The 15,848-nt window shown below is 34.7% G+C and overlaps 1 protein-coding gene across 2 annotated transcripts in view; it reads right to left on the reverse strand.

Moving 5' to 3' along the window:
* Positions 1 to 15,575, reverse strand: part of AGL (amylo-alpha-1, 6-glucosidase, 4-alpha-glucanotransferase) — a 62,511-nt gene extending 46,936 nt beyond the window's left edge. The window contains exons 1-5 of one of the 2 annotated variants that reach the window (XM_016133408.2): positions 15,524 to 15,575; positions 14,803 to 14,952; positions 3,497 to 3,707; positions 2,787 to 2,953; positions 1,723 to 1,926 (exon numbers count right to left, since the gene is read on the reverse strand). In XM_016133408.2, the coding sequence (XP_015988894.2) occupies positions 1,723 to 1,926; positions 2,787 to 2,953; positions 3,497 to 3,707; positions 14,803 to 14,884 (664 nt within the window). In that variant the 5' untranslated portion in view covers positions 14,885 to 14,952; positions 15,524 to 15,575. Of the gene's footprint in view, positions 1 to 1,722; positions 1,927 to 2,786; positions 2,954 to 3,496; positions 3,708 to 14,802; positions 14,953 to 15,031; positions 15,468 to 15,523 lie in introns of those variants that run through there. The other variant, XM_016133403.2, reaches the window with a different exon arrangement.
* Positions 15,576 to 15,848: the final 273 nt, after the last annotated feature.

The following is a 15,848-nucleotide window of genomic DNA, read 5'->3' on the forward strand; positions in this document are numbered from 1 at the left end:
AGGAGGTTTGCTACATCTTAGTACTTTCTCTTCCTTTGAACATGGCCATCTTCACACCCACATCTCACAAACTGGCCCAGGCTCCAGCAGAGGTCCAGGCACATCTGCCCAAGCACCAGGGGGTACCACTCCTCCTGAACAGTAACTCTGTACTGAAAACCTGTTTCTCATAAAAGATGATATGCAGTAACACTTTATAAGTGAGGCTGAAGCAAAATTCACTTCTTTTATGTTGCACAGAATCTCTCAAATGCTTCAGAAACAGTCTCTGACAGAGATTGCTACTGACCCCAAATTTTATTCTCCCTTTGTTCCTTTAGTAACAGAACTTTCAAGGTTCAACTGTAAACACGTCTGACAAACAAAAGACTACATTTTAAGCCTCCTTTATAGCTAGATGTGATGAGACAAAATTCTACCTGATGCAATGCAAACAGAAGTGATACACATACCAGATCATGTCCTTAAAAGACATGACTTCTCTTTCCTCATTTCCACTGAGTAGAAGGTGATATTGGGAACTGAAATGGCCTATCTGATAGAGTTGGAAGTAAAGTGCTGGAGACAACAGAGCAACATGAGAGAAAGAACCTAGTGCCCTATCACCACCGAGCTACCGTACCAGCCTTGGAATGCCTACCTAATCTTTAATAAGAAATAAATTTAACTTCAATCTTAAATTACTATATTTTATGTCTCTTTGTTACAGATGCCTAAATCATATGCTAACTCACACAATGCCATTATGTGGTTTGATGTGAATAATATCATAGATGTCAAAGTAATTTCAATAATTTCAACTTTTCAAGTGAAGAATACTGAGTTCTCAGATATTAGGAAGTTTTTATTGTGGACTTTGATGCTTAGGTGCATGTAGAAATGCCAAATTTTAGAATGTAACCATTTTTGTTTTGCCAAACTTTGATTATTATCTATTTTGATGAACCAAATATTTGAGCTTTTAAATATCTTCACAGTTCCTATGGTTACTTGGAAAATGACTTTATGACATACCAGAGATTTTTTGTTAAATGTTTGTACCACTCAGAATTCCTGTTGTTTACATTTGTAAATCTGCATTTCCAGACTTTTCCACATTCTGGCACATGTAGAAGATGATTTTTTCAAGGTACACTGGGTTAAACTGAAAGGTGATCACAGCCAGCTGTTCCTGCAGGCCCAGCTGCTCTGACAAGTGAGGGAATCACCGACTGGGAAGCTCTGACTTATTTTATAGAATTCTATATTGGTAAGGAATCTTGGGATCCCAAACAGGTTAACTTTAATAAACTCTCTTAACACTTAAAAGATATGATTTTCACATTTAACTTCTATTAGTTTATCAATAATTCTCTTTAAATAACAGTTATTGTTTTTTCAAACATACGCTACAGTACTGAGCTGCTGCTGTATAGGATTCATTAGTTGGTGTGAAAAGTATTAATACTGTTAGTTGAAATATGTGATCACTATGTCCCTTCTATGATCACTTTCCTGTTTTAATAATCAGCACATGAAATACTTATATATCGATTATATCTTCAACTAACAATGTTTTCTTTGAAAGAAAAAAACAGGTATTATATAAAGTGATTTTAAAATTAAAGGACACCTAAGCATCATTTGTGTTTTCAAAACCTATGCTATCTAAAACTGTAAGGAATGAGATAATTAGCATACAATATTTTCATTAAAATTAATAGCAATTAACAAAGCTCATACCAGTATGATTGTAGACAACATCGGTGATACAAAGAATATTCCATTCCTTTTTCAATTTTTCCACTAGCTGTCCAACATCATTCCAGGTACACTTTTTATTAGGTCTAGAAAAGTCAGGATTTAATTCTAACTGATCAGCAAGAGAGTAGCATGACCTAGACTGGCCAAGAGTCTGCAGAGGGGTAAAGTGAATCATGTTGTAACCTGCAATACAAGAGAATAAAGACCATTTTAAAAAACAAAAACTCACCTAACACTAAGCAAAGTATAAAGTCCTTAAGTAATTCTAAACAGCAAGGCAACCATGCTACTAGAAAAGGAGTCAAAGACTTGGGTTCAAATCCGAGCTCTATCACAACTGACTTAAAATAAGTCTATTTAAATCTCTCAGAATATCAGTGTCCTCATGTACAAGACAGAGATAATGACATAATGTATTTGAAGAAATAACACAATGCCTAGTTACTATCGGGGGTTAAAGTTTACGAAGAAAATATATCTCAGGGCAAGTATATCAGTATGTCTTTCTTCTACTTTTAATGTTCCACAGTATTTGTATTCTGTTTTAGTTATGTCAATGAACTTCTCATTTCTTTCTTCACACTATATTCAGCTTGAACGTAGAATATTAATTGACCTTTTACTGAAGACTAAAATGCAACTTGTTTCATTTTATGCTTGGTATGTATGGCAGCCTTCCATATATGGCTTCCACATGGAAGACAGTTAATCAGTGCTGAATTAAAATTATATATAATGATAATACATTTCCAACATATTTTAATAGTTTACTACTAATTTTCATGTTGAAGCAAAGTCTTAGAAACAATAATAATCTCATTTTACCATAGTTCCTTAATCTAAGTTGAACTATATAATTTGTTATTTTTATGGGTTAAAAATGTTCAAGTATCAGAAATTTCAAATGATTCCATCAATTTATATTAAATATACTAAGAAATAGAAAAAAACAAAATTATAAGGAGAACCAAAGCCTTTGAAATCGGTATCACAGACAATAATTACATTTATTTTTAAAAAGAAGAAAAGAAAGCTGACATTACCTGATTCTTTTGCAACCCTAAGTCTGCTTTCCCATTCATCCAAGGGTCCCAAACACTTAGCTAAAAATGTCTGAAGAGTAACACAGTCTAAGGGTAACACATGATTATCGGTACCAACACGTAATACAGGATCCACAACTACGTAACCCCCACCACTCTTCTCATTTCTAAGGAAAACAAAACAAAAGTTCTCGGTTAATAATAGGAAAATCCTCATCTAATAGTATGAATCTCTAACTGTAAGTAAGTTGTTCCATTTAAAAAAATATTTCTAAGCACATAAAACCAGGTAAAGAGGTGTAATAAAACTTAGTGGAAAAGCCATATTTCATTCTTTTCCAATCTTTACATAATAACATAACACAATATATATAATATCTAAATTGTTGCTTTAAGGAAAAAATAAGTATGCTAAAATCTCAAAGGCACTAAAGTACACAGTATCTTCTAATCAGGTTGCATAAAAGACTAGAGTATTTAAGCTGTTACTTAAAAAAAAAATTATAATACTTTGAATCTGCAAAGAGCCTTACATTCACTTCCTGGAAGGTGAAGAACCATTGTCTATTTGCATCTCAAGAAAGTCCTATAAACATTGTACTGTCATGGCTCATACAGTAACTTTTTACAAGTTAGGTAAATTCAAATTATAGAATAAACTCTTTTTTTTTTTTTTTTTTTTTTTTTTACATACAGAATACCTTACTTACCCTCGAAGGAAGTAATATTGAAATGATCCAGCTTGTTCGAGATTAAGTTTGCAGTATTTATCAGAATCATCTTCTCTTTCTGATGGATTTTCCCATTCCAGGGAACGGAATTTTTCTCGATTAAATGTTTCTCCAGGATATGGATAATTTGTATGCACAGTAACTGTTTTTCCTTGTAAAGTTGGGCCTAATCGGAACTGCAGTTCAAACCCTGGATAAAAAGCACATTTTAATTAACTCACTGTAGGACTTAAATTAACACATTAAAAAATAGATGTTTTGGATAAAGAAAATGTGGTACATATGGAATAACAATGGAATACTAACTCGGTATTGGAATAGTGCTCAGGCATAAAAAGATGAAATAATGCCATTTGTAACAATGCATGACTCCTGAGAGTCTCATGCTAAGTGAAATAAGTCAGACAGAAAAGGACAAGAATGCAGATTTCACTTGTACGTGGGATATAAAACAAAAAGCAACAAACAAACGAATAAACTCATAGATACAGAGAGCGGAGTGGTGGTTATCAGAGGGGAAGAGGAGAGAGGGGAGGACGAAGAGGAGAAACGGGGTCAAATACATGGTGACAGGAGACTAGATTTTGGGTGATGATTACACAGCAGAGCATATAGAAGTCGTATGATAAAGCTGTGCACCTGAAACTTACACACTGTTATTAATCGATGTTACCCCAATACATTTAATTAAAATAAAAATAGGTGTTTTAAAGTTTATAAATGATTTCTCAGCTATGTTTAAAATAACTCCAAATATGTAATGCTGTTTTTAGAACTACTTTGCATTCCAGTTTAACTGAATTTTATATTTTAAAATAGAACTATCTGTTCTGTACTATCCTTCTCCTCTTCTCCTGGAAACTGATTCCTATTTGCATGGCTGCGTTGGGATATACACATTCCTATATAACGCCATTCCCTAGGATTCCCTCAATCCCTTCCAACCACCCACCTCCACCTTTTACTAACAGCCCAGCAGTGGGCATCTACCCAGAGACCTTCACTGGTATTTTTTAAACTTCAACAGAAATAGTGAGTTTCTCCATGGTGTCAGAGTATGCGATACTATGTAAAACTTGGGACAACTATCCCCCCATATAGGCAAAGCCAGTCTTCTCTAACAGAAGTCAACCTCTAGAGAGGCAGAATTCGGATTTCTAACAGGAATTCTAGAGGCAGGCATTTAAGTCCCTAATACCTACTGTTCCTAATGTCTCCTCAAATCCAGAGGTGTTGTAATAAAGGGTTGATAAATGAATATTTGGGGCTGGGGATGGAATGGGAGTGACGAGGAACTCTGCTTTGCAGTGTTTGTTGACTTCCTGGTATAAACAATCTCACCACTGGTCAATCTCAAGCTACCAACATGACATCACTAAACATGAAATTGAGACTATGCACAATCGACTCTTGTGAGCCACACGGCGACTGCAGCACATCACTGCCTGTATCCCTAGTCTGCATGGTTTAGTTATTTAAGCCTTTCTTGGAGTTCTGAGAGCCGATAATTCCCAATTTTGCATGAGTCAAGCTATTTCTATTAAAATAAATCAAGAGACTTCTCTATACTGTGTTACAAGTATTTTGCCATGAGGTAAAAAAAAAAAAAAAAATAACACATTATAGTTATTTTTCTTTTACTATAAAAGAAAAATTTTGGTTGTTTCAAGGCAGACTTTAAACTTTGGTTATAATTATTAGATTGTGAAAATTCTGATTATGGTATGGTGTATTAGAAATATAAAGCATATAAATTTTAAATATGAATGGAGTATTTCAATTAATGATGGGCGATAATAACTGATGAAGGCAGAAAAATTTTATTATGCTGCTTATAATATTTAAGCTTAAAAAATTTTTGAGAAGCATACTAATATTTATACTTTTAATGCTCAATTTATTAAACATCCAACAATGTAATAAAAAGTTATATATTGAACACATACCACAAAATAGGGAACAAAATAAACAATGCTCTCTGCCCTTGTGGAGCATAAATTATAAATGGGGAAGGCAGCCATTAAACAGCGAACATGACAAATAAGTAAGAATAAGTAGTATGTTGGGAAGGGATAACCACTAAGACAAAATGAAAAATCAGAGCAGCGATTTTGGAAAATGGGAAGAAAAGGGAGAAGCTGAGGAGGTGGAGCAATTTTAAATAGGATGGTTACTGAGAAGTTAAAGGGCCTGAGAGGAGGGAGTTAGCCACATGGCTATCCATGCCATCTAGGGAAAGTGCTGACCAAACAAAGGAAATGGCACAAAGGACTTAGGGTAGAAGCATGCCTGGTGGTTCCAGAAATATCAAGCTCAGTATGGCTGGACTGACATAAGCTAGGGGAGGAGCAGCAGAGTATGAGGAAAGGAAGGTAACAGAGGAGCCAGATCGTGAAGGCCATTGTAAGTTTTGACTTCTTTCCCGACTGAAATGAGGAGTCAGTGAACACTTCTGAGAGAAGAGTGACATGATCTAACTTGTGTATTAAAGATATTACTCCAAATGTGTCTGCTACTGGCCATAATGGAGTAACTGGTTCTGGACTCTCCCTCTGCTGAAAAACTAGAATAAATGAGACAACTGTTTTCAGAAACAGGCAGTTAAGGACTGTGATGTCTGAGAGAAATGTGAATTCTATGAACTCTCTAGCTTTCATACTTGAGGGGGATTTCCCGGCGGGGACACGGGGAGCAGGAACAGAAGTCTCACTGAGTTGAGGAGGCAGAAATTAGAGTCTGGAGTGAATGAAGACTGCAATTTTCAAGGAAGAGTACTGTAGAGAAGAGAATTATGCAAAGGAAGAACTCCAGAAAGTTTACTTAGGGTCACCATTAGTCTGCCTCAGCATTAAGCTGTACATGAGGAGGGTTCAGCTCCATGAGCTGGGCAAAGAACAAATACTATGAGCTATAAATTGAACAAATTGCAGAGCTCACTCAGGCCTAGGAGACACCACAATTTTTAAGCAGCCAAAGTAGAGACCTTGTTGAACATCTGTTCTGTTCAAAAGAGTAACACCTTAAGTAGTAGAAATGAAGTAGCTCTAGAGTAAAAACTACTATAAACCTATCTTATCAAAGCATAAAAACCAGCCTCAAAAAGATTAAGCTGATCCACAGATAATGTAAATGGTTTCTAAAATAAAACTCATTACTTCTTTAAAGCAAGACAACATAATCCAGAGATAGAACATTCACAATGTCCAGTGTAATAATAATAATAATAAAAACTGCTAAAGAGAAAGAGGAAGTGAGGAAATTGACCACACAGAGATCTGGGGTAGAGCAGTCTACAGAGAAGAAACAAAAGTTGTAAAGGACCTGAGACCCGCTTCTGGAAAAAAATGGGATAACAGGGATTGGATTTACTCTCCTCCCTGAAATTTAAAAGAAACCAACAAAAAAGACAAAATACATACAATGATGGTTTTCAAGACCCTGGACATTAGGCAACAAAGGACAGTGATCCCTGAAAGATGGAAAATAAACACAGTGAGCCCTGCTACTACTGTCCCTGCCTACTACCTTGAAAAATTTTCCAGGTTGAGGTACAGGGAAGAGGAACCCAAGCACAACTCAACCACTTCCTGTGCTGAGGGGATGAAGCTAAGAGTCTGTGGAGACCAAGGCAGCTAGAATTTGCAGATAAGAGTGGTGGGTGAGGTGGAGAAAGCTGCAGAGAGACAGAGAGCTCCAGAGATCTGTGGAGAGACTCCATTTGAGTATTCAGTAGAATATATTGATCAGTTCATGCCTGAAAAAAATAACAGACCAGGAATAGCGCTTGTTCTCACCAGGGAGGCTAGAAAAGCTCTTACTTCATGAGGCACTGGTTAGAAAGTTCAGAATGGTCTTGCCTCAGTATTGGGGAATCATGAGTCCTAGACAGGGCATAGTTCTAGACTGGCTTACATCATAAAAGTAAAGCTCAAAAAGATTAAAATGTTTCCAAGTAACAATTTTATTCCAGAACAAAGACCAAGAACATTTATAAAAATCCCAAAAAACCCAGCACTCTACAAGGTAAAATTCACCATGTCTGGCATCAAACACAAATTAGGAAACACATATAAAGAAACAGGAAAACATAACCCATAACCAGGAGAATAATCAATCAATGAAAACTGAGACAGGAATGACACAGATGTTGAACTAGCAGATAAGAAAGCATATCTGTTATTATAACTGTATTCCATATGTTTGTTCAAAAAAAGTCAGAACAGGAGAAATATAAAAAACACAAAAACAAAAACAAAAAAGATCCAACTCAAACTTTTAGAGATGAAAACTACAATATTTGAGAGGAAAAATACATAGGATGGAATTAGTGGACTGGTAAATGGCAGAAAAAAAGATTAATGATGTAGGACTAAAAACTGTGCAAAATAAAACAAAATGAGAAAAACAAGTCTAAAAAAATTGAAAGAGTATCAGTGACCTGTGGAACAATTCAATTGGCCTAATATATATGTAATTAGAGTCCTCAAAGGAGAGGAGAGATGAGGGGCACATAAATTATTTGAAGATATAATAGGTAAAAAAAAAATCCCCAAATTTGATGAAAACAATAAATTTACAGATCCAAGACCTTTAACAAATCACTCAAACAAGAAATATGAAGAAAATACAGCAAGGACCATCCAAGTCAAATTGCTCAAAAGCAGTGACAAAGAGAATATCTTACAAGTAGGCAGAGGGAAGAAAAAGACCATAGGTACGGAGGAACAAAGATAAGGAGTATGACAGATTTCCCATGGGAAACAATGCAAGCAAGAAGACAGTGGAGCGACAATTTTTTTTTTTTTTTTTTTTTGAGCGACATCTTTAAAAGCACGAATGATTAGAACTGTCAGCCTAGAATTCTATACCTGGTGAAAATAACGTTCAAAAACAAAGGTGATGAGAGCCACAAGATTTCTACTGTCAGAGGAAGATGTTACAAACCAGCAAGCAGGAAAGCTACAGAAAACCTTGTTGTGGGGGTATGAATCACAGACATCAGTATTAACTGCTATTTATCTATACATAAAAAATGTTGGCTTGGGTCCCCTGAAAAGAAGAACATGTAGATATGTTTCAGTCATGTCTAAAATTGCTCTTTAGAAGTAATTTCTTACAGTGCTATTTGACAACTGGTAAATGCTGCACCACAATATTAAACATTGGGTAAGATATTCTTTATGAACAAAAGATTTCAGTAAAAACCATCAAGAGAATGCTGCACTCTCCTAATGTACTCTCATCCAATTAAATACACCTATAATTGCCTAGAGAAATATGAATGCTCTTTTTGCACAGTACAATATGGAAGTTCTAGGTATTCATGTAAAAAATTATAATCGAATAATAAATACTGCTAATCATATTACTAGATTGGATCAAAGTATGGTTATAAATTTATTCATAGTAAATGGCTTTAGCAAGCAAGAAACAAAAAATCCAAATGGATTTATTAAGTAACTCTGCAAAAATCTTGGGACTCACTTTTACTTCTCACACTCTATAGTGAAACTAATAATTTATTTTCCGAATAGTAAGATACACACATTCTTCTATAAAGCAATTTGGCATATCTATACTAAGAGTGCTAATAAGGTTTATCTTTTTGCCCCAATAACTTCACACAGACATATTTTCTAATGAATTAATCAGTGATGTAAACATAGATTATATATAAGGATGCTTATCACAGCTTAATTTATTATAATAAGTAAATAATGATTGAGAATGAATTAATAAATTATGGTATTCTGTGAGCTGGAATACTATAAAGCCATTATAAATCATGTTATCAAAAGATATTTAACATGGCTACTTTTGTATTGTTTTGTTACATTTTATGCATGTACATAAATCTTTTGAAATCCTTTCTGGAAAAGAGTATGACTGAAATGTGGCAGTAAGCAGGGAGGTGGCATTTACAAACCATAACACCATAAGTAGTTTTGAAAATTATTTAGATAGTATAAACTCAATTTTGTTTTGAAGCAAAAAGCATAGAAAAGAGCCTTTTTATACATTTCTACAATTTTATAATTGGGGAAACACTATTTTTAAATTAGAGCTACAATTATGAAGAGCTAGACTGAGAAATAATTTTCTGAAGAATTAAAACTGGAAGTTTTATTACTTAGTGACCATGAAAATCATAAATATCTACATCTCTGTAAGAATGATTAAATTCATTACAGAAGAAATAGTGTCATTTTGAACAAGCACAAATATCAGAGATTAGCTGTCTAATCTTATTTAAACAATCTGTCCCTGTTTCGTTTATTCAAATATTGTTTTTATAATTACACAAGGATTCAGAGAACCTACAGTACAAAGGTTAAAACATCCGAAATCTCTAAAACAGCATTTGGATTAGTGGTTCATCTTCAGAAAAAAATGACAAGTATTCTCTAAATAGGAATATTTATTTATATAATATACATGTATGATGTTTAATAGATTATGTAAATTATAAAACACAAAACTAAGGGTAAGATGTAAATAAAATAAATATTTTAAATAATTAATTTTATGTATTAATGAATGGAAATATCTTTCAGCTCTCACAAAAAATATTGATGTTGATATATGTCAGTGAAAGCAATGAGATTAAATAAATTTCATTAATTTTAAACAACTTGTGATAAAGTAATTTAAAGACTCCAAGTTCTGTTCCTTTTGATCTGTGGTTTAATGGCCTCACATTTGAAAAGATACCACAGGGAGATACTCAAGACCAAATGGAAGAAGTTCCTGGTGGCTATGTTTACTATTCCATGACATTAACTTTTCAATTCCATTCACCAATTATGTAAATACATTTGTTGAAATGTACTAGTAAATCTCTGACATACAGTGATTGTTTTTATAAGCTAATTATGAGATGTTTGATATTTATATAGTAAACAGATGATTTGAAAACCAACTGAAATCCTTTATCTGGAAGATTTTTAAAAGATTAAAAATTTTTGTCATCAATTTTTAAAAGTGGGCAGATATTCATTTATATAGGTAAAATCATATGATGCAAGTGCTACTAAAAATAAATATTCAAAATGCTCTTGCTACAGCAAGAGTCAGCAAACTACATCCAGCCTACTACCTGTTTCTGGAAAGTATTACTGGAACACAGCCACATCCAGTCACTTATGTACATGTTGTCTAGGCTGCGTTCATGGTATAGTAACTGCAACAGAAAGTACGTGGCCTGCGAAGCTGAAAATATTTGCTATGTAAACCTTTATGAGAAAAAAATGCGCTAAACTCTTTTCTCTAGCATCAATTTCCATCAAAAAGTAGTTAACTTTCCCACTTGTGTTTACTTGTGAGTTAAATTGTATTTATTTTTTTCTGAAAATGTTTTCTAAGTTTCATACTATTTAAAACTACGTGTCATTTCTGGAAAGGACAAATCTCAAACAGTTTTAACTCATCTTTTAGTTTGACAACCTTCAGGTAAAAGAAGAATTTATTTATGGTTACTCTACCGTAAATTATGCAATACATAGCCTTTGCAATACAAAGTTTTGTATAGTTTCTACTATTTCAAATAATATAAGTTGTATCTCTATTTAACCTTGTTTAGGTAAAAGTATAATTCATAGCAACAAACTGCAAACAAACCAGTGATGGTGTGACCTTTAATTCCATCTTTTAATCCCTACAACGTCCACTCTTTTCTCAGAATGTCTTTTTGTTTATAACTCATCTGACATACAGAATCAAAAGTATCAATGTCAATTTATGTGTCAGCAAAATTTAATTATTTTTAAAAAACAAATATAGGTAGGGAGGGAAGGGAGAGAAGGAGAGGAGAAGAAAAGATAAATCCTAATTTCTTTCTATACCCCAACAGATCAGTGCATACTCCCAAGGGTACATAGCCACTCCGTAGACCTCTAATTCAAATCCCTGAAACTAAAATTCTTATATATAGCAAGTGAAACATGAGAATACCTAGAGGATGTCAGATTCCATGATTAATTGCAGCATGCTAAAATTAGCTTAGGTTACAGCAGTACATGATGTGGCTATCCTATTCCTCATACTAACACTTGGGATACTTTACTCAGATTAGCCGCATTCCTCCTGGAGGCAACTAGCAAGATGACTGATCAAACTATTTTTGTAAACTGTCTTTCTACCTTGTTCCCTCCATTGAATTTAATAGACTTGAACTCCTAATCAAGGAATCTTTATAAATATTTTCTTTAAAAGAAGTAAAAACTGAAATTTGACCAACCAATTTAAAGATGGAAGAATTCCAGATGTGGGGAATACTGATTTTATTCATTATTCTGCCATTAAATAAGATAGGAAATACAGGGAAAGGCTATGATTTGGCTAGAAAAGATAATTGTTTGGTCTTGTACTTGTTGAATTAGAAGAATCTACAGAGATATTAGCCTTAAAAATGAGAAGAAATCCTTTCTTAGTGAAAAGGAAAGCAAAATGAAGAAGGGCTTGGTGACCAATTAAATATGAAAGAACCAAAAATTGCCAAGAGTTTTTTTTTCATACCTAATTGATGTGAATTTTAAAATGTCTCATACTCTGTCCCCTCTTTTTCAACCCTGATGCAGTCAAACCCTTATCTTTAACCGGGCATGTTTTTAAAATATCCTTTTCAACAATCTCTTATTTCTAGTGTCACTTTTCTTCATCTTTCACTTTATAATTATCTTCTAAAATAATATTACCGCATCATTACTGTACAAGAAAAAATGAATAGATTTCCAGTTATATCATTTGGACGAATTTACTGGTTTATAACTGGAGTTACAAACAGCATCATTCTTATTTTATAAGCCCTTCACAGTTCCCTCTTCAAATAGCTTCACTGAATTTATAACTTTTTTCTAGCTTTAACTGTCATTTTAGTAATCAATCAGCAAAGATTTATTAACTGTTGTACACTGCACTAGGTTTGTAATACTATCTCTATCCTTAGATCTTAAACTCTAGTTGGACACCATAAGACTAACAAGCTTTTAGACACTGATAAATTGTTCAGCACTTAATTGTTCTGTGCCCACTGTGCAATTGGAAATTAAAGAAAGCAGATAAGAAAAAATTAAGGAAAGACTTCACGGGGTAGGTAGAATATTAGCTGCAAGTTCAGAGGCAGGCAACACACAGTATGATAGTAAAGGATCTGACACATACAGAGGAATATGACAGACAGGAGTGAAGGTGTAAGGACAAGCATGAGAAAAGCCCCTGGGGAGGTAACTGACAGAGAATTGTAAAGACGAAGGACACTAAGGAGGAATGATGAGATAAATCTTGTAACAAAATATTCATGGGGACATAAAGTACACAGGAAATACAGTCAATAATATTGTAATGACTATACATGTGCCAGGTAGGTACCAGATCTAACTGGGGGATCACTTTTTAAGTTATATAAATGTCTAACCACTATGCTTATACATGAAACTGATATAATATTGAATGTCAACTGTAATTGATCATTTTTAAAAATTAAAATAAAGAAAAAGAGATACGATCTTGGTTAGGGAAGGTAGATTCCATTATAGAGTAGAAGACAGGGAGAGCTGTTTAAATTGGATTTTACAGATACCACTTAATAAAAAGGGACGAGACGGCATAGGAGATTATTCTAGCATCCATACTCAGGCATATGGAAGGAACAAGAAGACAAGCAGAAATTTTTGGGAAAAAATTTTAGGGCTTAAAGTGAGATTGCAGTTAAGAGGAGAAATCATTAAAGAAGAGTACAAAGTTTTTAGCCTTGGAAACTACGAAAATGGGGACATCACTAGAGTAAACAGGGAAGCTATGAAATAAAGAAGGTTTGAGAATGGGGAGTAGATGGTTGTGGACATGCTATATTTAAGCGTATCCAAGTGGAGCTATCCTGAGGCTATTCTATAGCATAATAGTGGGATGAAGCCAAGAATCCAGGGCATGGATAGATAGGTACAGTGATCTATCGATGCCTTCTATTTAGGGATTTATAGCAATATATTAATTTTGAGACTCAAAACCCAGTCGAGTAGAAGAGCAGAAATATCTACATTTCACAAATGAAGGAACTAATGTTTAGAATTCATGCGACTTGCCCAAAGTCAAACAATTTGTCAGCAGTAGAGCCAGGAAAATTCTAGTTCCCTATTCTTAACAACAGAAGTGCCAGCTTCCAAGAAGCCAGCAGAGCTAAGGGCCCTTCTTCCCAACAGACCATCAGTATGGAGGCAACAGCTGAAGCCCTAAGAATGTATAATTCTTTGAGCGTAGAACATAAAAATAAAAAAAGGATTCCTAGCAGACACTCACAATTAATTGAAATGTGGAAGGAAGAGAGCACAGCAAGAGACACCACCAAGTTGAGAGGAATAGTCAAGAGGGTAGGAGAAAAATCAAAAGCAGAAAAATGCAGAGTCAGGAAAGCCAAAAATGGAGTTAAGTACTCAGTGATCTTAAATGCCAAAGCTGGAAGCAGATGAAGATTTGCCACGGAGGTAACACATTTGATGGCTGAAATTTTTTCAAAGATTTAATTAGCGATTTCGGGGTGGGGGGGGGAGAGTTTCCTTCAAAATGTTTACTACTACCAACCTCCACTTAGTATATTAATAAAAGGATGGCATTTTATATTTCATACATAAAACTTCTACTTCACAAATCATATTAACATAAACGAGTGTGAAATGTTTTTCGATGTTGGAAAATTAAAAAGTCTAAGAGAAAAATGTATCTATTCGTCTTATAAAAATAGAATTTGATCTTCGAACCACAGCTCAAATACATTTCAACATATCTGATCGGTTATTTCACTTTTTATTTGGCAAAAAAATATTTTTGGTTTTATCATTTTCACATTTGAGAGGTTTTTGATAAACATAAATAGTTTACTTTTTGTTGCATTCTAATTTACTAATTCAAAATTCCAGTAAAGGAAAAGAGTAAGGACTATAAATAAGTATAACTATAGGTATACCTAAAATTATGAAGTAATTTACCAAGTTTTCATAACAAACGCTAATAGAAATAACATAGTCAATCTTCCGATGATATATGCAACTTGTCTTAAGTGGAAGTTAACATGCAAAGAAAAGTGGACTATTTTATCCCCATTCTAACCTGATATAAAATATTTTCAAATAAAATCAGCTTTCATTAGTGATATTTTTAGGACACAACAGTCTGCACAAACCAAGTTTAGAAAGGTCTTCAGAAATTACATCCATCTTAAACTTTTAAGAGATTTAATATGACAATGAATTAAAACATTTTAAAGACAGCTAATTAAACAACTGGCTACTGACCTTGTTCAAGTCTAAAGAGGGTCTTTTCAAGCTTTTCCATTTCGTTCAGAAGTAAAATTCTAATCTGTTTACCGTGACCCATTTTGGCTTCTAGAAGATTTGAAGTCTTTCAGAAAAATTAAAAGAACTCCGAAATCCAATGAGTAACTCCTATGACACAAACAAAAAAAAATAAGATAGAGAAAATAACTATTACCTTAAATTCTCTAAGGCTGACAACCGCACTTACATTTTGTAAATGTATTTTAACCTTAGCAAACAAAAACAATGAATCTTATAAATAAGGCCAGAGAAGGCAAAATGATAGTTGTTTCTACACTTCAAGTACAATATTACCGAAGCAAAAATATTGTATTACAGATTTTCTTAAAACAAAAAACAAAAATGCTAAAGCGGTCTCAGAGAAAAGCAATATATTTTGGAAAGCATGAAGTTGGGTGGGGGCGGGGAGGTAAAATTCCCAGTCCCAAGCCAACTGGCTTTGAAGACTCCAAATGGCACTTCTGCTTACGAGAGATTATTAGTCTGTTCCAAGATAACAGGTGGGAGATGTCCCATTCCCAAATTCGGGGCAGAAGCCACCAATGGGAGTAGGGAACAGAGGGAAGCAGTTGTCACCCCTGGAATAGCTGCCGTAGACATAGGATGTATAGACAGCGCTATAGATAGAAAGAAGGCATTTCCCCCAGAGGCCAGGGCATTCAGCATTCATCGCACTTACACTGAGCAAGTTATACGTGCGGCTCCTAGGATGCTGCAAGACCCGCGACCCTGGCGTTAGAGTAGGGGAGGGAACAGGAAGGAAAGCAAAAAAGGGACAGGCAGGTTGCAGAGGCACAGCAATAAGCCCCAAACAAGGAGGGCCGGGCGCCGTGAAGGGCAAAGGGAGGGGCGGCGGAAGCGGGACCGAGCCCAGGCCTCTGTGGGAGTGGCAGAAGGCTTCTCGGTGACTCCGCCTCGAGCTGGTCTCCGCGGAGACCCTCGACCCCACCGGGCCTCGAGCGTACGGGCCCCAGGTGGCAGCGGACGGCTTTTCTCGCCCACTT

Source organism: Rousettus aegyptiacus, unplaced genomic scaffold (assembly GCF_014176215.1).
Source record: "Rousettus aegyptiacus isolate mRouAeg1 unplaced genomic scaffold, mRouAeg1.p scaffold_m13_p_17, whole genome shotgun sequence".
NCBI classification, from domain to species: domain Eukaryota; kingdom Metazoa; phylum Chordata; class Mammalia; order Chiroptera; family Pteropodidae; genus Rousettus; species Rousettus aegyptiacus.